The following is a 22683-nucleotide window of genomic DNA, read 5'->3' as shown; positions in this document are numbered from 1 at the left end:
AGTGACGCGGTGTTGGCGGACCAGGAAAGGTCCTCACTGATGTGCACCTCTAGGAATTTGGTGCTGCTCACCCTCTCCACCACAGCACCGTCGATGGTCAGCGGCAGGTGTTGGGTGTGACCCTTCTGGAAGTCAACAACAATTTCCTTGGTCTTGTTGACGTTCAGCAGGAGGTTGTTGTCCCTGCACCACGCGGTCAAAAGGTCAACCTCCAACCTGTACTGAGTCTCGTCGCCCTTGGTGATGAGACCCACCAGAGTCGTGTCGTCAGCCAACTTCACTATGTGGTTGTCGCTGTAGGACACAGTGCAGTCATGCGTCAGCAGGGTGAAGAGCAGCGGACTGAGCACACAGCCTTGGGGGGCCCCCGTGCTCAGCGTGATGCTGGCGGAGATTTTGTCGCCAACACGTACCACCTGAGGCCTCTGACAGAGGAAATGCAGTAGCCAGTTGCAGAGGTAGGTCCTGAGGCCCAGCTTGTCAAGGTTGTAGATGAGTTTTTGTGGCACAATGGTGTTGAAGGCAGAACTGAAGTCCACAAACAGCAATCTCACATACGAGTCCCTACTCTCCAGGTGGGAGAGGGCCGAGTGGAGGGCAGAGCAGATGGCATCCTCAGAGGACCGTTTGGTCCGGTACGCAAACTGGAAGGGGTCTATGGTGGGGGAGAGAATGGATCTGATGTGCTCCAAGACAAGCCGCTCAAAGCACTTCATGATGATGGGCGTCAGTGCCACGGGGCGGTAGTCATTGAAGCAGGACGGAGCAGGCTTCTTCGGCATAGGTACGATGGTGGCAGCCTTGAAACACGAAGGGACGACGGCCTGCTGCAGGGAAATGTTAAAGATGTCCGTGAAGACACCCGTCAGCTCCCCAGCGCAATCCTTCAGCGCTCGACCTGGGATGTTGTCAGGGCCCGCCGCCTTACGGGTGTTGATAGCGGCAACCACCCTCCTCACGCTGTCGGCAGAGAGGCACAGGGGCTGCTCGTGTGGAGGGGGAGTGGTCTTCAGCAGGGAAGTGCTGTTCTGAGCGTTGAAGCGAGCATAGAAGCGGTTAAGATCGTTCAGCAGACGGACGTTGCTCTCACAGCTCTGCAGCGCGGGCTTGTAGTCCGTGATGGTCTGAATGCCCTGCCAAAGGCTCCGTGCGTCCCTGCTGTCCTTGAAGTGGGCGGTAATCTTGCAAGAGAACGCCCTTTTTGCTTCCTTGATGCCCCGGGACAGGTCAGCCCTCGCCAAGCCAGCCTCATCCCCCGCTCTGAAGGCTTTGTCCCTGGCCCTCAGCAGCCTGAGGACAGCCCCCGTCAGCCATGGCTTCCAGTTAGCCCGAGTGACGATGGACTTCGAGTGAGTCACATCATCAATGCACTTTGTGATGTAAGAGGAAACAGAGTCAGTATACTCCTCTATGTCTGTCCAATCGTTGCAAGTGGCCGCCCGCTTAAACATGTCCCAGTCAGTAGTGCCAAAGCAGTCTCGAAGCGCATCAGAGGCACCCTCAGGCCACACCCGTACCCGCTTGCGAACCGGCCTGGATGCCTTCACCCTTTGTCTGTATGTAGGCAAAAGCAAAACAGTGAGATGGTCAGAAAGTCCAAGATGGGGGAGGGGGGCGGCCTTGAAAGCTCCTTTATGTGTAGAGTAGACCAGGTCCCGGAAGCTGTCACCACGTGTTGGAAAATTAACATGCTGGTGAAGCCTCGGAAAAACAGACTTCAGGTTAGCATGATTAAAGTCCCCAGCGAAGATGGTGAAACCGTCAGGGTGCGCCGTCTGTTGTTCACTGACAGCCTGGTACAGTTCACTAAGAGCCGCGATCCTGTTTCCTTCGATGTTGGAAGGCGGGATGTATACCGCGACTACATACTATACTATACTATACTGGGCGGCTCGGTGGCGCACTGGGTAGCACGTCCGCCTCACAGTTAGGAGGGTGCGGGTTCGATTCCACCTCCGGCCCTCCCTGTTCGGAGTTTGCATGTTCTCCCCGAGCCCGCGTGGGTTTTCTCCGGGCACTCCGGTTTCCTCCCACATCCCCAAAACATGCTTGGTAGGCCAATTGATCACTCCAAATTGTCACTAGGTGTGAGTGCGAGTGCGAATGGTTGTTTGTCTCTGTGTGCCCTGCGATTGGCTGGCAACCGGTTCAGGGTGTCCCCCGCCTACTGCCCGATGCCGGCTGGGATAGGCTCCAGCACGCCCGCGACCCCCGTGGGGACTAAGCGGTTCAGAAAATGGATGGATATACTATACTGTATGTATGTATGTATGTATGTACGTATGTACCGTATTGGCCCGAATATAAGATTTAAATATGTAAACTAAAGTGCAATCACATTAATAAATGAACGGCATCTGGTTTTTGAAATGTAAATAAACCAATCTACTGTGATAAAACAACAAAATTGCATTCACTGCATTAACCATCAAAGTGAAGTCTAACTGTAACTGTAGTCTTGAAACAAATCTGAATAAGGAAAAACATTGCAATAAAATAATGCGAACTGCTACCGCTATTGTTGGGGAGACTGAGGACTGTAGTGTGTTGTAGGGGGTTGGCTCAGATGGTTATGCTCTTTTTGCCCCCGGGTGTCGGTCAGAACACAGGAGGACCACTGCGTAACGGCTACTCGTATGATGCGAGGCAAATTTAAAGGAGCGCGCCGGAGCTGTCAATCAAACGGCGCGCAGACGAAGCAAACCGCGATCGGACAAACGGCACAACAGTGGACAGTAGTAACAATGAAATGTATATACTTTGTGTCAAGGATGCATATGATCACAGCAACATACTCAGTCGATACCTGCAACCTTTAACTTACCGCTGCGCACAAGCTCCAACAATCGCGATAAGCTGAGGTAACTCACGCGAAACTTAAGGCACGGTGACGTAACTTCGCTTTAAAGATATCCGGCGCCATCTAGTGTTGTAAATGGTTATAATGTCTAGACCCCGAATGTAAGACGACCCCCAGTCTTATTTAAATGCAAAAAACATCATCTTATATTCGAACCAATACGGTATGCATGGATGGATGGATGGATCATCCATCCATCCATCCATCCATCCATCCATCCATCCATCCATCCATCCATCCATCCATCCATCCATCCATCCATCCATCCATCCATCCATCCATCCATCCATCCATCCATCCATCTTTGTAAAAAATGGACCACCCCAACCGGAGGATCTCTTTAATACTAGTTGGGAGCTGTGACCAACATTGAAACCACAAAGTTTTCTGAAACAACATGCTATCATAAATACATGTGTCTGTCATGCAGGTGAAATGTCAATGGATCTCAATAAAGTTTCTGAACGAGCAAGGGTTGCTAACAAAGACACTGTGCCCTCTGGTCAAGTTAAGGTACTGTATAAGTCTTCCTTCTTTTTTTTTGGCAGCTTGCCTTGGCTTTCGGTTTCTCACATCAATGACCTGATTTATTTAGATCACAACAAACAGGCGCTAAATTGCGAGTCTACTTAGCATTTGTAAATTCTGCGTGTGTTGTCGAATATGCATTTGTGGATCAGTGGACACGTGCATTTATTTTGTGCACAAGCATCATGCCGTTTATGACGCTCACACAGAGGTCTCAGATATTCAGGCAATCCCTCTTCCATTCAACAAAGTTCGACTGCATTTTTTCCCTCTTGACCTTACTTTGTCTTGAAGCTGGAAGACATTAGTATCATAGGACGAACTGACAAAGAGTTACAGGAGTGCAATGTTTACTTATATAGGAGAGGTAACGAGCCAGGGGCAAGTGTGGTGATGAACAGCAGATGCGGACAATCAGCACTGATCTCTGCATAAGAGGACGGGAGGGGCAAAAGCAGAGAAACAATAGTGTATGGGGTGCTGATGGCGTGGACACGTGACATGTATACGTCCATGCTGGCGTTTCCGTTTTTCGATTGCCAATTTTTGAACGAGAAACGGGAGATGACTCGTTCCCGTTCAATGGTCGACTGGTTTGAACGTCCGCCTCACAGTGCAGAGGTCGTGGGTTTGATTCAGGGCTTCAGCCTTCCTGTGTGGAGTTGCGTGTTCCCCTCGTGCCTGCTTGGGTTATCCATGGAGTACTTCGGTTTCCTCCCGCATTCAAAAAACATACATGGTAGATCAAATGAGCACTCTAAATTATCCTGAGGTGTGAGGGTTAGCATGAATGATTGTTGGTCTACTATGTGTGCCTTGCGATTGGCTGGCAAACAGTTCTGAGTGTAATGCCCAAAGACCCATGGAATAGGCTCCAGCGCACCCGCGACCCTTGTGAGGGTTAAGTGTTTTTTATAATGGATGGATGGATGTTTTTGGAATGTCGAATGGTTGCTTGTAGAAAACATAGGAATAAAACTGGAATTCAATGTCATATATTTTTGTTTATTCAAAGTTTCTATTTTTTGCAGTCTATTTTAAAGAAGACTGTGGCAATGCCGCGGAGTCCTTCGGCAGTTTATGAATATAGTGAAGCTGGAACAGGACATTACCACCATAATAAAGTCAATGCTATTTTCCAAGCGGCCAAAAAGGACCTGCTACAAGTTATCCTGCTCCAGGTAGCCCACACACTAACTTTTTCATGTTGTTGTTTTTAATATGTGACAAGGTGATTGACCCTCAGGGGGTTGTGAGTGTTTGCGGTTTGCAAGTAAAAATAGAGCTGTGGGCATGGTAAAAGGTGTAATGATACAGTCGCAGTCAAACAGTGATATTTTTAACATGTTACTAAGTAGTGTGTTACTTTCAAATATGTACATGATTGAGTAAAGACTAATCTAACATGCTACTTTTTTGATACAAGTAGTGATGGGTCAAAAAAATGTGTCAAGCAATCCAGCACGGAAGCGTGTATCGAAGCGTGATTCATTTTTGGGAAATTATATCATTGATGACACATGAAGACATTGGTCTTGTAAAATGTCCAACAGATAAATGTTGAAAACAATTGACAATCCCCTTACAGTAAGGCAAAAATGCATATTTCATGAACACATTATCTGTTTTTTTTTAAAAACAAACGTCATTTCATTTGTTCATTTCATACCATATCATTGACCACAAATAATTGTTTAACAGATTACACAAATAAACCACAGAAGACATAATTTTGGTGTTTTGATTTCAGTTAATTTGTGAACACGTGCTGAAACCTTTTGTGAGCCAGGTGGATGGAAAGCTTCAAAAGTTCAGAAGGCTTCAGTTGCCCATCACCACATACAAGTAGTCAGATGGCAGTTTTCTTTTTTTTAAGTATTACTATTACTTTGTTGAACACATTTGATTCCATATACGTGTATGTAACATTATTATTATTATTATCATCATCATCATTATTAGAGACCATATTATTTTTATCCTACTTAAGTCACATATATTATTTATTCTCTCTCTCTCTATCAAGTCATCGAATATGTATTATTTTATTCTCAGATGATAATTTTTTTTGTTCTCTCTTTTGTTTATAATAATTTATAACACTGAATGCAAGGCCATTACTACAGAAGTGATCAAAGTGAAACATTTGTTAGATATAAATAAAATGGCATTAAACTTGAGTAAAACTAAAATAACCTTGTTTGGGAAATGTTAGCGATTCCCTCACTCCAACTTATTTTGCAAGAACCACACGGGAGACAAGTACCGTATTTGCCGGTGTACAGGTCGACTCGGTGTATAAGTCGACCCCCTAAAATTCGACGGAAATTTACGATTTTATGATATATCCTTTGTATAAGTCGAGCTCAATTGTTGCATTATATTAAACTTCAAAATTCAATATGCGAAATTTATTGACGAAATGTGTTCAAATTCCGGGAGGCCGTGCGCATGCGGCTGTTTATAAGCACCGCGGAGGAGATCGCGGCCGGCGAGCTCGCGCACGCCGCCCGGCACCAACGGGAGGCCGGAAATAGCTCCAAGCCGAGCGGATCGGCACTTTATAAGCACCGCGCAGGAGATCGCGGCCGGCGAGCTCGCGCACGCCGCCCGGCACCAACGGGAGGTCGGAAATAGCTCCAAGCCGAGCGGATCGGCACTTTATAAGCACCGCGCAGGAGATCGCGGCCGGCGAGCTCGCGCACGCCGCCCGGCACCAACGGGAGGTCGGAAATAGCTCCAAGCCGAGCGGATCGGCATTTTATAAGCACCGCGGAGGAGATCGCGGCCGGCGAGCTCGCGCACGCCGCCCGGCACCAACGGGAGGTCGGAAATAGCTCCAAGCCGAGCGGATCGGCACTTTATAAGCACCGCGCAGGAGATCGCGGCCGGCGAGCTCGCGCACGCCGCCCGGCACCAACGGGAGGTCGGAAATAGCTCCAAGCCGAGCGGAGCGGCACTTTATAAGCACCGCGCAGGAGATCGCGGCCGGCGAGCTCGCGCACGCCGCCCGGCACCAACGGGAGGTCGGAAATAGCTCCAAGCCGAGCGGATCGGCACTTTATAAGCACCGCGCAGGAGATCGCGGCCGGCGAGCTCGCGCACGCCGCCCGGCACCAACGGGAGGTCGGAAATAGCTCCAAGCCGAGCGGATCGGCACTTTATAAGCACCGCGCAGGAGATCGCGGCGCCTCATTGGACTTCCAGCGGGCCGCGCACTCGCGCACGCCGCACGGTTCAAATTTTCTAAGTGCAACGCACAATGAGATGCATGAGAAACAGCCTTGGTTACCATCACATTTGAAGCGATGAATACGAAGTTAAATTTTATGACTCGGTGTATAAGTCGAGGTCGATTTTTTTCGGTCGATTTTGGATCGAAAAAGGTCGACCAATACACCGGCAAATACGGTAAGTCATTTTAAACACCTGCAGGTGGAGAGTCCATTCGTCGCTGTGCGTACAGCGATGTTCGAATGGAGGTCTGACTCCCTCCTGCAAGAGCATATTTATTAAGAAAAACAGAGTGGGGGTAAGAGTGGACTGAATAGAGAAAGCCCTTGAACTCTAGTCAAAACATAGCAAGGGGTGTTTTACGACTTTGTGTAGGATGGGACAAGCTAGGTTATTTATCACAGGTTGCATTCCAACATAAGCATAAAACTAATCTAGCTAGGTTATTTATTACAGGTTGCATTCCAACATAATCATACGATAAAGATAACCTGGAAAACCCTGACATCTCCCTCCTGTTTTATTATATGATTATGCCACCCCAAACAACAAAGACAAGCAAGAAAATATAACGAAGAAAGAAGAATAGTAATAATAATAATAAAAACAACAAACAATGATAGCAACAATTTCCAGTGAAGATGAGGTTTTCCCTCAATACCCCAGATCAAACTCATTGTGTAAGCAAAAAACCTGCTGGCCAGATGTTATTAGCAGGAAAAGTCTCACACAGTCCCTCTGCCTTAGGCGACCAGAATGCTATCAATAAAAAAAGAAAAAGAAAAACACAGAAACAGTACATCATTATATCCATTACTTGCGAAACATTTTTGATGGTCAAATCAACAAGTTTCTGTAAAACATGCTCAGCAGAAAAGCATCTACGCAATCCACATTTCATTATCATAATCATATCTGTCACGTCTAAGAAGTTGTATATGTACTCGTGTTTTTGTCAGCTGATGATGTTCTAGTCTGTAGGTGTGGTCTGTCACTCACACTGGTGCACACACTTGTGTCCAGTTGGCAGGCAGCATCGGACAACTCTTGTGACCACAAAACCACGATCCGTTCTGAACAGGCACGTGCACTCATAGGATGCAGGTGAGGCAGTGCTTCTGAACTTCTGGATGAAGTAGGTCCCGTCCGATGGTGCAGCCATGTTGGTAGTAGAGCCCTTACACCTTGAAAATGGCTCTCTCATCCTGGCACACAGCGGTGATGTCCAAAGCTCCCATCCAGTTTCCTCCTGGAGAGCAGTCGTCGTTAATGCATTTGTGGGTCCCGTTACCTTGGATGTAACGTGTAATTCACTCCAGCTGGTCTCCCTCTGTAGGCCACTTGTAGTATTGTTCATCTCTAACAGTCACATTGAGATTTGCCCAGAAGAGTTCATCATAAGCCCAGGGCGGGATGGGTCGGCATCACTGATTGTGACAGCTCGATGTTGATATCCAACTCCTCCCATGGATGCCATACATTACGCTTTAGTGACATTCATTGCTCTGGCCTCCAAGTGAACTTGTGTAGAGGAAGAGGGGAGTTTCGAACACACATAACCTCCCTCCTGTGTGTGAGCTCTCACAGTGACCTTCACATACCGGTACCAAGTGTTGGTTTCGTATGGGTTTCTGGGGTCCCATGACCAGTCCTATAAGTTCTCATCATGTGACCATCGTTTTCCACGGTCAACATTGTCATTTGGTCTGTTCAGATGAGTCCATAGACCATAGCACGCTCCAACCACAACGCAGCAGAGGATCCATCTGGCATATGGATCCCCATTGCTACTAGGATAGCAGAGACACCGGGACATCCCCTCGCCTAGCGGAGTGGGGATCGTTGTTCGCTTCACCATCATCAAGACGCCCCACCACTCCGAATTAGGGGTCCAGCACCCTCTGCAACTTGCAGTGGCTGAGGTGAATCCAACTGGGCCGTACAGCAATCTTCACTGCGGTAGTCAGCAAGACTTGGAATGGTCCCTCCCGTCGTGGCTGGCCCAGTTCTTTCTTTTGATGACCTTGATGTAGACCCAGTCTCCTGGATTGATGGGGTTGTCGACCTGTGAGGAGGAAAGATCAGGCGGCAGTAAATTCGTCTTTGACACAGTTTGAGCGTCCTGATCATATAATACTGCCAAGGACTGCCCTTCATCTGTTGTTTGCAACTCTCGTAGTCAATTGTATTGCCCATTTAACTGGCAAATAGGAGTGTTTGCGGGAAGAGTTTGAACACTTCCTAATGATTCCCTCTAACCAAAGACTACTTATGACAGGGGCTTTCCCATTTATTGCCTCCTGGTTTAAAAGAGATTGTGTTACCCATGCCTTCTTTCTCCTCACACGCCCGCACCCACACAGGGTGCGCGCACACACACACACACACACACACACACACACACACACACACACACACACACACACACACACACACACACACACACACACACACACACACACACACACATCTGCACGCACACATGCACAAAACGGCATACAATCCATCTCTCATGTAGCTTCTTTTGATAGAATCTCCTATTGGTAACTGTATAGCAGACGTTTTAGCATATAATCCCATACTCTGCTCTCTCGCCTCTACATTTTCATGTCGGTGCAGTCGTAGGTGGCCCCTATTGCAGTCATTGTCTTGTTAACTGTCGCCTTGTGCTTGGGATTGTGTGAATGTCAAAAATTGAACGTACCTAACTTTCTGACCATCCAACCTCCACTGTGGTACATACTATTGTATTGAGTAGGTACATTGAGCAACCGAGCTTCCTCCTGACTGAATTCACTTTAGTCCAAATGTCCTGTTCTAAAATTTATATCTCGACCTCTACTTCTTAAGCTTGATGAGCCAAAATCTCAGATCTTGCTCTTGTTTCCTACCGTTTTAGCCTATTTCTTTTATCCAAATCCGTTCAATCTCTGATTATCATGCTTTTCTCTGTAGCCCTACGTATTGTTCAATTTTTTTTTAATCAAATCTCCTCAGTTCTGTCAAACTCAGTGCACAATGAACCTCCCTTCCACTTTGAACCAAGCTCCACCAAGTTTGGTAACGCCGTAGCAAGGAGTGCGATTTGGTCGTCGGACACTCCAAGTCCATATCTTTTTGCCGCACTTCACCCTCTCAAGTTGGTGTTCTTTTGTTGTTGCTTCAGAGCGACCCCATCCATCACTCTTGAATGAGTCCATTGTTCAAATGAGTCCATTTTCATCATTGTGAGTTCCTCCGCTTTTCACTGTCTTTTCTCATCCCCGAGGATGTTGTCTGTCCTCCGGAGTGTACTTGCCCCCTTCCAAGCACAACAGCAGTCTTTTCTTGTCCTTCGCCAAAGGTCAAAGGTGCTTCAGAGCTAGGCACCCTTTTGTAGTTGTTCACGGCTGCAGGCAAAGTCTCGGATCGAGTTTCAGGGACCCTGACGCTGAGAATGACAGGCTGGGACATCAAACTTGTAAGGTTATCTCTAAATGTAGCTGCTTCCATCAATTTGCTAGTAACGTTTGTTTACCAAACTTCAAATTCTCCCAATAACAGCGGTCTCGTTTTTATATTGTAAATCCTGCAACTCATCCTATTTTTGAGCTACATTTTATCTATAGTTCCAATTTAATGGGACAGTATGTTGTCTTCAGTATCATTATTGAAAATTAACTCATCGAGGTCTGCATTCCACATCTAGCCCTGATATATGTCTTGACCTCTTAAATGTTATTAACTGTCATGCTTGCTCAAAAATGTGACTTAGAGTATGGTGCTGTGAATTCTCAGCCTCTCCAATCAAATTGGATCCTACTTCTTAGTTCTTATCTTTCTCATGTTCCTGTTAGTCTGCAATTGTCCAAATCAAAAATGTTGTTTTCTTCCAACAGTCTTTCTTTTGAACCTCTAAATCTCTCGTGTTGCTAACCTATCTACACCAGAAAACCATTTAAAGGGTCATAAAGAAAGGACCAACAGATTACTCCCAATACATATCTCCTAATTATTTACGAGAAAGCACTCCTTTCCTCACTTGGGTGGGCGCACATGGGGCTGCTGGACGAACTATGACCCCATAGTCAGCCTCCCCAACTCTACACGGTGCATATCTTGTCAGTTGTTAATGGAAACCAGATGTGTCTCGTGCCAATTAGTCTACGTTCATGGACCAAGGCCCAAACAATCCTGCACGAACCTGACCCAAAACATGACCCGGTCACACTTACGTTTACTAGTGAGATATACATTGCATGATACCAGAACAAAAAATTTACCACAGTATAACACCAAATGTATTCGAAAATTCATTGTCATAAAGTGTTGTATTATTACTATCTTCCACTATCTGTCCTACTCACTCCCTCCTTCTGAGGCTTGGCAACGCCCATGCCTCACACCTTGACAAACTTTCTGGGAGAATGTGTTCTTTACTTCATACGATTCCATCATCATTTAATTTGACTTTCTTTCCAAAACGCTTCTCAATTTCTCAGTTCACACATCTTCTACATGTGTTACTGGTTCTCGTTAATTATCAATCCAAAAACTACGTTTTTCGGTTTAGTATTTAACTTGCTCAAAATCACTCTTTCATCAAAGTCGCTCTACTAATTTTCCATAGTAGTCACCGACTTCAACCATTCAACCTTTCATTCAGGCAATCATTCATCAATGCTCATCATATGCATCTCACACAGTCTCAAAAAAGGAGTCTTCCTATCACATTGGTCCCAATTCATCCAGGCTCACCACACAACATTCATATATCATTTTCAACTCAAGGTTCAACAATCCACCAATTAAAAAAAAACGTAACTAAAAAAAACTACTGGCAAATGAATCTGAATTTTTTCTTTTTTTTTAAATTTGAAGAACTCAATCCCTCAGATGTAGCTTACATTTAGAATTTTGTATAATCTTATAACACAACCAATCAATTATTCCCATTAAATGTAGCGTTGCAAAATATTAAATTCACAATTTAGCGTCTTCCAAGTCCTGAAAGCATGTTCTGTCGTTTTGTTTACTCCGAATTCCTCATGAGGGCTCGACACTAACATGCACTAGTGTGGATTAGTTTCTGCTCGCAAACAGATTTCTCTCTTTTCCTCTCATTTTTATCTGTCAAAATTGTTTCTGTTCTGCGGTGTAAATTGAATAGACAACAGTCTAGCAAATTTCTTTATACTAAAGGTTTAGCCAATCTTCATCATTTTAACACATACGCACACACATGCACAGCTCTCGCGTGCGAAAGGTAGGTCCCAGCACTAATGATTCGCCACAGGTTGGCCATTTCCCATGGTCGATCATGAGCTGGTCCCTCCCACGCACACGAGGACAGCACATTCAAAAAAAATATTTTAATTTATCTTCTAGAAGCAAGTTGTATTTCTTTACCACTTGATTTGCATATTTTAACTTTAGTGTACACACACAATTTGATCTCTAGTCATTTGTCATTGGGTATACAAACAGCATTGTCATACGTCTTGTATGGACAGGAGCTCTAATAATCAAAAAATATTTTTTTGATAACCTGACAATGACATGTTTTGCTTTTATATGGGAGAGGTTTCAGATCTTTTAAATCTTGATACATGATTTGCATAGGAGCGGAAGCTCCTCTTGCCCCTTTGCTTGAGCCACTGCTTGAGCTGCGGCCTTGTACCTGCTCACAAGGGCCTTATTGTCCTGGTCTGACAAACACTTGTGACCTCATCAGTTTTCATTTTTCTATGTTTTGTCTCTTGAATTTGTTCTCATCTCTTTGTGAAGATTTCAACCACACTCTAGCACTTCTACCACTTCTTCCACATTTCAACTTTTAAATTTCCTGGTACTCCATACATTTTCTTCCACTTCGACATGTATTGCATACAATTAAGAAATCTACTTGTATGTACCTCTCATCTCAAAGAAGAGCAGAGCAAGAGATTTACCGTTCTTATTTCCCATCTTAATTTTAGTAGTTTTAGGTTTTACAATTTTTTTTTTTTCTTTGAGGATCCTCAATGCAGGTTTAAATTGACCTTTCAACAGATTACTAGCCTGTGTTATTGCCGTGGATCAATGCTAGAACTGCTTTTTAGTCAATTTATCCTACCAGTCACACTCTCAACCACACAAACTCCAGCGCTTTTTAGGCCTATCCAGGGATGGGTGTAAAACCCTCCCAAACAGCTTTGGAAAAACGGACAAAAGAAAGAATCTACGCTCTTCTTCAATTAAGAAAAAGAAGCTCTGTTTTTCTTAGCTCGTTCCTTCCACTGGGACTTGAACCCAAGCTGTTCTTTGGCCGGAAAAACATACAAAGAAAAATATACGCCCTTCTTTGATTAACAAAAAAGAAGCTCTGTGTTTCTTAGCACGTTCCTTCCACTGGGACTCTAACCCAAGCCAGATCCCTCAGCTTGGAAGAACAGACAAAGAGTCTACCCACCTCTTCGATGAACAAGAAAGAAGCTCTGCTTTTCTTAGCCTGTTCATTTCACTGGGACTTGAACCCAAGCTGTATCTCGTGCACCTCTACGTTTTACGCGTTTCACAACAACACAATCACATAACTTGAGTCCTTTAACTTACTTGTCCCCTGGTTCGTTGCACTGCCGGGTCCCATCAATCCACCTCTGTCAGACGAAGGCAGACCTAAGATGCTGGCCCGGCGAAGAATTCTCTTCCCAGGACTTTCTTTTCCAGGTCCTCTTAATGGACGCTGGCTTGTCGACAATGCAGCACGTCCTTCTTCATCAGCCAGATAGCGGGTATGAGGGATCTGGGTCACGGCACCAAAATGTTAGAGATTCGCTCACTCCAACTTATTTTGCAAGAACCACACGGGAGACAAGTAAGTCCTTTTAAACACCTGCAGGTGGAGAGTCCATTCGTCGCTGTGCGTACAGCGATGTTCAAATGGAGGTCTGACTCTCCCTCCTGCAAGAGCATATTTATTAAGAAAAACAGAGTGGGGGTAAGAGTGGACTGAATAGAGAAAGCCCTTGACCTCTAATCAAAACATAGCAAGGGGTGTTTTACGACTTTGTGTAGGATGGGACAAGCTAGGTTATTTATCACAGGTTGCATTCCAACATAAGCATAAAACTAATCTAGCTAGGTTATTTATTACAGGTTGCATTCCAACATAATCATACGACAAAGATAACCTGGAAAACCCTGACAGGAACTGTAAAAATAACACTCAATTTCAGATCCATTTGGATGAAGTGGCGATTCACAGAGTTAATGTAGTCAAATTCATGAGGGTGTAAGTAATTTTCCCTCAAACGGTTCTGTTGCTCTACCAGTCATATGTATATTCCATTCAATATTAAATCTTCATACCACTTTTTCAGATCAGAAAAAGACAAAATTATGACAACACAATGCAAGCATGCAAAATATAGTAATCCCTCGTTTATTGCGGATAATTGGTTCCAAAAACCACCCGCGATAAGTGAAATCCGCGATGTACGGTCACCAACAAGAAGTACTGGGCAGGCTAACGAGTTAGCGGAAAGATGCGAATTCGAGATCGTGCTAACACGCGAAAACGGACTTCTAAAGGAATGTAAACGAACATTTGGAGCAACATTACATTGCCCTAAAGGTTAGACACATGTTTCCTAAATTTAGAAGTCTTATTTTGACTTTTAAATGTTTTTGCAATTTTGAAAAACAATCCGCGATGTAGTGAAGCCGCGATAGATGAAACGCGAAGTAGCGAGGGATCACTGTAAATAGTTCACCACAAGCTCCACAGTCCAATTTGTAGGAGTGCTCTGTTATGAAGAAAGCCACCCTGATCACGGAGGAATCCTGTCACCCCTTTCATCAATCATTCATTCTCCTCCCATCAGGCAAAAGATATAAAATACAAATCAATTTGTTAAGATTCAGAATAAGTACTTAATTCCTGGAGAGAAATTCAACCATCACAGGCAGGTAACCTCCAGTTCGTAAATGTGGTATAAATAAAGATTCATTGAGACACTAAACAATAATGAAAATAAAAAGCCTGTGCTGTCTAACTTGTCAGATTTAGGCTAACCACAAAGCCAACCACCACCTCAAATGAAACAACATTGGTACAAATCTTATTAAGAGACAATAAAAGCACTGCAACAATTCTATCTGCCTTATAGTCCTAAAAATTTCATTGGACAACTACTCACCCTAATCAAGAAAAATGGACTGGAATTAAACCAACCTTCCCACATACAAAAATTTTGTTGCTTTAAACCAGGGCTGTGGATTCGGTCGGATTTTTGCACCGAGTCCGAGTCCATCCTCTTGACCACCGAGTCTGAGTCCAAGTCCGGCTGTCCATTTTTTCTGTTAATTAATTAATGTGACTGCTTAGTCTTTATTCAAGGCTAATTTAGATCAAAATCTACCAGAACAAACACAACTGCTTTCACACTGGCTGGTTCGGCTTATATAGGATCCCTTGCTGAGAGCACAGACGTAAAAGTGAGGCGACGTTCCAATCGGACGTTGGATCGATAACATTTTCCCTGCCCTACCGGAGTTGTGCTAGTTCATAACGTAAATCACTCATGGCGTAGTCATAAATGTACGGTTGGCAATTTAACCGATAGAAGTGGATACATTGGAACATAACCTACACTGTAATATATTATTTGACATGGTATTAAATGCGTGGCTTTACAAAAATAGTCATTGAAGCCCACCCTTAGCCCTGAGTGCCATTGGCATGAGGCAAAACGCTTGAAAACACACACTCTCGCCCAATTAAATAACCATTCTGAAACACAGGACATGTAAGATAATATTTTTTAATCATTAATTACACCATTATAGCTCAGACATTTATCTAAACACAAATAATTAGTGACGACCCCACAACTATGGAAACACATCAATGATATAAGCTGGGTGACATAATCGTCCTTGACATTGATACATAATGTAAACATTAGCCTAAGTGCAACTCAACGTGGCCGCATTGATCGTAAGCAGGGCTGTGGACAGTATTCTTACGCGCATTCTCAGCAGCATGATGAAAATAAAATTGAACGTATTTTTTTTATTGTCGGACTCGGTGGACTCAGTCAAAATCAGCTCCGAGTCCGAGTCCACAGCCCTGCTTTAAACCTTTGTTTTTAGAAAGGTTTTTAATTCTCTTTCTTCTGTTCTGCTTCCTTGTTACCCTTTGGGTAAAAGGAAACTACTAAAATTATCTGTTATATGTAATATGTTGCAAATGATTTATCATCATAGTGTTTATTATAATGTCTTTTAAATGTTTTCAGGATCCTGGTTTACTGGAGGGTAGGGTGACTTTTCGCCAGGTCAAAGCTAATTCGGTTGTGGCCCACCAAGGAGACCAGGTATTCAGAGCAAGACAGGAGTATATTAAAAAAAAAAAAAAAAAAAAAAAAAAAAAACAGCCTTTACAGTGTATTATCAATTTTCCCACATATCGAAATTGTCCAATTGTTGGTACTTTTCTTATTGGTTTCCCTTCCCTTACTTGCAAGATGTGAGTGTGGCATTTGTCATCTCAGGTTTACTCCATGTGTACCAGCGTATGATTGACCGCGAGGAGGAGACGCTTCTTTTTGTGACCCACCCAGGAGAGATGGTGGGACATCTAGCTGTGCTCACGGGGGAACCTCTTATCTTCACCACACGTGCTCACAAAGACTGCACCTTCCTCTCCATATCAAAGGCTCACTTTTATGAGTAAGGCCATCCAAACAACTTGTTTTAGCCATAATGGAACCCTATTATTTCCTCTGAAACTTTATGCTGCAAGCAGCTTTTTTTTCCCTTTGGTTTTTTTCTTTGCAGGATAATGCGTGAGGAGCCTAGAGTTGTGTTGAATGTAGCGCATACTGTAGTGAAGAGGGTGTCACCCTTTGTAAGGCAGATTGACTTTGCCTTGGACTGGATGGCTTTGGAGGCTGGCAGGTATCTTTCAAGACAGTGATGAACGTATTACTTTTTGGGGCCAGTTGATTTAGCCTTGGTTCATGATTTATTGTTACATGTTTCATGTTCACAAATTTCCTTCTCTGAAGACTTGTCTGGTGTCTGTAAAAAAAAAAAAAAAAAAAAAGAAACAGATGTAGACTGCCAAGCACTGACGATCTGAAAACGGACAGAAAGGGCTTTTTTTTTTTTTTCAAATTAGATCTATCATTATTTGGCTCATTTTGAAGTACATCTATTAGCCTGCCACTATTGCAAATTTCAAAGGCTGTCATTCAAACTTAAATTTTGAAGAATATCTTCAAGTCTTCTAAAACAAAAAATGTTTTGTAATTTGACACACCTCAAAGAACAGAGTCAATAATAACCCTGCCATGAATTATCGAAAAAATCTTTAAAAAATGTAATGTATGTAGTACGGTATTTTGTTTAATCCTGCCTACGGACAAACCAACGTGCAGCAATTAAAACAATATCTGTCACCTTTGTGCTTTTGAGCCTTGCGGTGGCATCACAAATCTAAGAGTTTGAAGAAAATATAAATACCTACTTATATGATAAAGTATGATATTCTGTATGAGAAACAATATTGCATTAGTTCTTGTCAATACCATGTTGATGCTTATGTAAGTATAAAAATGCCATTATAATTATTAATATGGATGAAAGAACTGTAAATTATATCTTCTCTGATTGGATGCAGACAAGGAGAAAAGTCCGACAGCACCTTTATTGTCCTCAGTGGCCGTTTGCGCTCTGTCATTGCAAAGGATAATGGGAAGAAGGAGCTTGCAGGAGAGTATGGTCGCGGGGACCTAATTGGCGTGGTGAGTTTTCAAAGATTTTTAGATCTAGGGTTGCTTAGGTATCAAAGTTGACAATGACAACTTGTCATTGGGCGTGAAATGTGAATTATATACTAGGTTGAGGCCCTGACCCACATGAACCGAGCCACTACGGTCCACGCTGTGAGGGACTCTGAGCTGGCCAAGCTGCCTGAAGGCGCTCTCAATTCAATTAAGAGGCGCTATCCTCAGGTCGTCACCAGGCTGATTCATTTGCTGGGACAGAAGATCTTGGGAAATATGCAGCTGGGGTCCCTGGCTGGTATGTACTACAAAGGCTGTAATTTCAAATTGTGGGGACTAGACCCAAACAACCCACACAAACAATGTTGCATTGCATTGATTCTATGGCTGTGCCCAGAAAACAAACTGCTTATGTGTGGCCGAGATTAAGATACCTTAAGATAGCACCTTATAGTGTAATGTACTGAAATGTTTATTTATTTTGATTTCAGCTAGAAGTCTCCCCCTCCACACAGCAAATAGTAAGTGGGATGATGGTAATCCTGTCACCAACCTGTCCACTGTGGCCATTTTGCCTGTGTCTGATGAGATTCCTCTCATGGCCTTCACCTTGGAGCTGCAGCATGCACTTAGTGGTATTGGTGCGATAATTCGTGTGACCCTTATTTCTTTTAAGCATCTTTGTGCACATTAACAGACACTGTTTTACACAAGTCGCTTAAATTGGCTTTTCCCCATTTTGTAATGAGTACAATAAAAAGATAAATTGAAAATGTAGCCTAATTTACAGCAGCACACTTCAATTACACTCTTCGTCCAAGTTGAACCATCCAATTGTAGACAATTTTTTGGTATTTATCAGTGTTTGACACATCCCCATAGTCCAGGGGTGTCAAACTCACTTTTGTCGCGGGCTGCATTGTAGTCATAGTTTCCCTTGGAGGGTCATTATGAATGTCAATGCCTTATATTATTTACAGTATAGGCTAGACGGCAAACTGGTGAATATCTACCGTATTTTTCGGACTAAAAGTCGCTCCGGAATATAAATCGCATCAGCCGTAAAATGCACAATACAGGGAAAAAAAACATATACAAGTCGCACCGGAGTATAAATCGCATTTTGGGGGAAATTTATTTGACAAAATCAAACACCAAGAACAGACATGAACCAGCAACAACAGGCTAAATGATGTGGTATGCTAACGTGACATAAACACAAACGAGGAGCTGAGAACGGGCCTAACGTAACATTAACAGTTATCCAAGTAACTATAACATAAATAACACTTTTATCAAACCATCTGTGTCACTCCAAATCATTAAATCCATCGATCGAATTTTTCGTCCTTTATGTAAACAACGCCGCGTGTGCGCCGCGCCGCTGACGTCGAACTTGTCGTCAGTTGCAGTTCAAATTATTCCACAGATTTTTTTTTCCCAAATAAAAAAAAACAAGATTCAAAATAAAACTTAAATTGAGGAATTATGGCACGTATGTTGCCCACTCGTCAGCAGAAGGCAGGGAGTGCCCACACAATTGCAGTGCATACACTTGTACCTTTTTATAATTTTTTTTTTATAATATTAAGAGTTCTAAAAACACATTTAAGAGTTTTATACCTTGTTATAGAAAAATTGTTATAACAAAACAGTTCTAAAAATATATTTACAGTATGTACACTTGTACCTTGTTATTAAAATTGTTATAATAATAAAAGCTGTCCTTGAAAGATATTTACAGTATGTGTTAAGAATTCTCCATGTTATTTATGTTATTCAGCCGTGTTTTGATTTGAGGTAGGGTGCTTTATTTTGAAGGCCATTTTCAGATACCATTTCAAATCATAAAATCTCCTGACTCTGGAAGTCAATGAATCGAACTCATTGTCAGTGAGGCTCCAATTATTCCACAGCCATAGTGCACCCTCATGCGGTTTAAAGTGAAAATAACATGTGAAGTGATCAACTATACTAGTAAGTAAGTAATGTGTTAATGATAAAGTAAAAATTTGTAAATAATTTCACATATAAATCGCTCCTGAGTATAAGTTGCCCCCCCCACCCAAACTATGAAAAATACCGCGACTTATACTCTGAAAAATACGGTAGTTTTGAAATCAGAGACTAGTCAAAACAGTTCAAATTGTTTAAAAAGATGAATGGTAATAACAATAGCTAGCAATATTTCTATTTTTAAAAAGTGAAGACAATTTATAATTTTAGTAATGATGCAAAATTTGTCTTTGCGCGCCAACTTAAAATGATGTGGTGGGCTGTTTCTGGCCCCCGGGCCTTGAGTTTGACACCTATGCCATAGTCTATATGACAGAAATATAAAACAATACTCCAAGGTCAAGAAAACAAACAAATATATAATACAATAACCTAAAGTAAGTCACTGATGGTGACGTGTGTGGGCTGCGCCGGATCGTTTCACACTCAGTGTATATGTATGTGGGTGAAATTGGTTGCGACTGGCTGGCAACCAGTTCAGGGTGTAGTCCGTCTTTTGCCCAAAGTCAGCTGGGATAGGCTCCAGCACACCATGTGACAGGATTAGTGATGTTGAAAATGAATGAAAGAGTAATCTAAATTTTATTTCAAAATGCAGGAAAATGAGGAATACGAAAAGATTTATCTCCATTCGATAATTATAATGCCACACCCAAAAAATATTTGATTTACTGTATTTGCCGGTGTATAAGTCGACTCGGTGTATAACTCGACCCCCTAAAATTCAACGGAAATTTACGATTTTATGATATATCCTTTGTATAAGTCGAGCTCAATTGTTGCATTATATTAAACTTCAAAATTCAATCAGAAATATGCGAAATTTATTGGCGAAATGTGTTCAAATTCGCGAGTTTGTAGCGAGCGATCCATACGCCATTTTAAATATTATTTACTTCATGACCCTGTGATATTACGCGCCGAGAGAGACTAACAACAATGAACACTCTTAGAAACTGGTTTATTTTTAGTTAAGAAACTACAAATTATAATTATAAAGTGATTGCCGGTACATAGAGTTCAAAATTCGTCTTCATCGTCGCTATTTCTGAAAAGCTCGTTCCATTCGTTTTCGTTTAGTTTGTCGTGATAAAGGGCATCTTCTTGGTCTTCTCTATCCTGAGAGCGTTTGGCGAATATTTTCTAAGTGCCAACGACTCAACCGCCGTAAAGTGTCCGCCTCGGCTGGTTCCCCGTATCGGCTACCACAAGTGAAAATTCGGCCTCTTCCCCTGGAAGTCCGGCCAAGTTTGGCGAATATTTTCTAAGTGCCAACGACTCAACAGCCGTAAAGTGTCCGCCTCGGCTGATTCCCCGTGTCGGCCACCACAAGTGAAAATTCGGCCTCTTCCCCTGGAAGTCCGGCCAAGTTTGGCGAATATTTTCTAAGTGCCAACGACATTCATTTAGACATGGCGATTGAATGTTTACGTACCGGTAGTTATTGTCGTTGCTTGACGCGCGATGACTCGCACATTCGCTCAATACCCAGTACTTCCCCCTAGCAGTCATCGTCGCTGCCTGGCTTTCGATGTCCGTTATTGAGGTGAGAATATTTGAAATTGTTGCTGAGGATGCGTGTTAATGCGACGAACGCTTTATAATGATTCAGTTTCTCACTGTTTGATGAGCCTGACGGACGCACACCCACGCACAATGAGATGCATGAGAAACGGCCTTGGTTACCATCACATTTGAAGCGATGAATACGAAGTAAAATTTTATGACTCGGTGTATAAGTCGAGGTCGATTTTTTTCGGTCGATTTTGGATCGAAAAAGGTCGACTAATACACCGGCAAATACGGTAAGTTCCTTACATATTTTCAATATACAAACAAAAGAAAATATAGCATCGCCACCTATTCCAAAGTCTGGGCTTCTCTACTCAGAGTCCTGCAATCGCGTCATCCACGAGTTGAGGGAATGAATGCATCCATTGCTGAAGTTTTAATTCTGTATTATCCATCCTTGTTTTCCATAGGGCCTACATTACTCCTGACAAGTGACATAATTAAACAGCGCCTGGGCTCTGCTGCTTTGGACAGGTACAAGAGAGAAATTTAACAATTCAATTGGTATGTCACGTACGGAATGGAGCAGGGCGACCAAATGCATCTTGGACCAAGGTTTACTGAGGGGAACAAACAAGCAGGAGAGCATGGTAGGACTAACCGGCAGGAACAAACAGGAACAAACAGGATGGGCAAAAAGGGAGGACAACAGGACTGTCAAACAGGACGGGCTAACAGAGACGGGCTAACAGAGTCGGGCTAACAGAGACGGGCTAACAGAACGATCTGACAGGGAGTGACAAGCAGACAAGACATAAGTACAAGACAGGTAACGAGGGGCAGGTGACAGCGATTACACTGATTACGGGTAGACACAGGCAGGGAGGGCCGAGTACACAGATGCGCGAATGGACACCATAACAACAAACACTGACACGCGAGGAAACAAGGAGGAGCAAAGACGAGACGTGATATGGTATGTAGTTGGCTACTACAGGAGACAGAGAAATAATGACAGTTGGTGACATGCACAAACAGGAAATGTGCCACCATAAGGGCGTGCCTACAGGAAACCATTCGAACCACTGCTGACTTAACCAAGATTCCCTCTCATTCCTTGCTCCTTTGGCCCATGCTCACACTACTGTTTGAGAGTATAAGCTTCTGCCTGTTTAATGCTTTCCACAGGGATGAGAACGGCAAATGAAATAAAACACTGAAAAGTAGCCGGGGTCTGGGGGCCGTATGCCCCCCCCCCCGCACTTGCCGCAGGGGGCCAGGGGCCGCAGCCCCCCCCCCCAAATGGCCGCAGTGGGCCAGGGGCCACAGGCCCTCATGGGGGCTGCAGGGGCCACAGGTCCCCATTGGGGGCCGTAGGGGCGCCAGGGGCAACGCCCCGGCGGGGGCTCAGGGGGAAAAGCTCCCTGGAAACTCCTGGATTTTGGCAGTATAGCAACCCCCAAACCATTAATTTCATCACTCAATTTCAATAGTTTTGTAAAAAAAAAAAATCCTGCTTGGTGGGCTACCTGTCATGCGGTCGCGTTTATTTTTCCGGTTTTTTGTCTCGTCGATGTCGTAACTTTACTTCCGGTTTTATTTTGTCATCCCTTCCGTTTCAGTTCGTGTTTCCTTCCTCGGTGTTTGGTTGTCTTGTCTTCCCTGATCCCGATTGTGTGCACCTGCGTAATTGACACTAATTGTCAGCACCTGTGTCCCCGCCCTTTTGTGTGTATTTAGTCCGTGTCTTCCCCTTGTCTTGTGCCAGTGTGTCTTGCCTCG

At 43.6% G+C, this 22683-nt stretch overlaps 1 protein-coding gene and 1 long non-coding RNA gene across 7 annotated transcripts in view; one reads left to right on the top strand and one right to left on the bottom strand.

The window, feature by feature from the left end:
• Nucleotides 1-22683, top strand: part of LOC125965758 (patatin-like phospholipase domain-containing protein 7) — a 67864-nt gene that overhangs the window by 39522 nt on the left and 5659 nt on the right. For 3 of the 6 annotated variants that reach the window (XM_068650127.1, XM_049716597.2, XM_068650131.1), the window contains exons 1-6: nucleotides 16030-16315; nucleotides 16424-16543; nucleotides 17268-17391; nucleotides 17488-17671; nucleotides 17865-18014; nucleotides 21372-21435. In XM_068650127.1, coding sequence (XP_068506228.1) covers nucleotides 16161-16315; nucleotides 16424-16543; nucleotides 17268-17391; nucleotides 17488-17671; nucleotides 17865-18014; nucleotides 21372-21435 — 797 coding nt within the window. In that variant the 5' untranslated portion in view covers nucleotides 16030-16160. Of the gene's footprint in view, nucleotides 1-3290; nucleotides 3374-4419; nucleotides 4570-15882; nucleotides 15961-16029; nucleotides 16316-16339; nucleotides 16736-17267; nucleotides 17392-17487; nucleotides 17672-17864; nucleotides 18015-21371; nucleotides 21436-22683 lie in introns of those variants that run through there. The other 3 variants (XM_068650128.1, XM_068650130.1, XM_068650129.1) reach the window with 3 other exon arrangements.
• LOC137840146 (uncharacterized) overlaps nucleotides 7125-22683 on the bottom strand; it is a 47634-nt gene continuing 32075 nt past the window's right edge. Inside the window, exons 3-4 of the long non-coding RNA XR_011086611.1 lie at nucleotides 13476-13543; nucleotides 7125-13385 (exon numbers count right to left, since the gene is read on the bottom strand). This is a non-coding gene — a long non-coding RNA (uncharacterized lncRNA). The remainder of the gene's footprint in view (nucleotides 13386-13475; nucleotides 13544-22683) is intronic.

The sequence above is a fragment of the Syngnathus scovelli genome, chromosome 3 (genome assembly GCF_024217435.2).
Source record: "Syngnathus scovelli strain Florida chromosome 3, RoL_Ssco_1.2, whole genome shotgun sequence".
NCBI lineage: Eukaryota > Metazoa > Chordata > Actinopteri > Syngnathiformes > Syngnathidae > Syngnathus > Syngnathus scovelli.
Note: the sequence above shows the minus strand (reverse complement) of the source record. Positions and strands in the feature narration are given on the sequence as shown.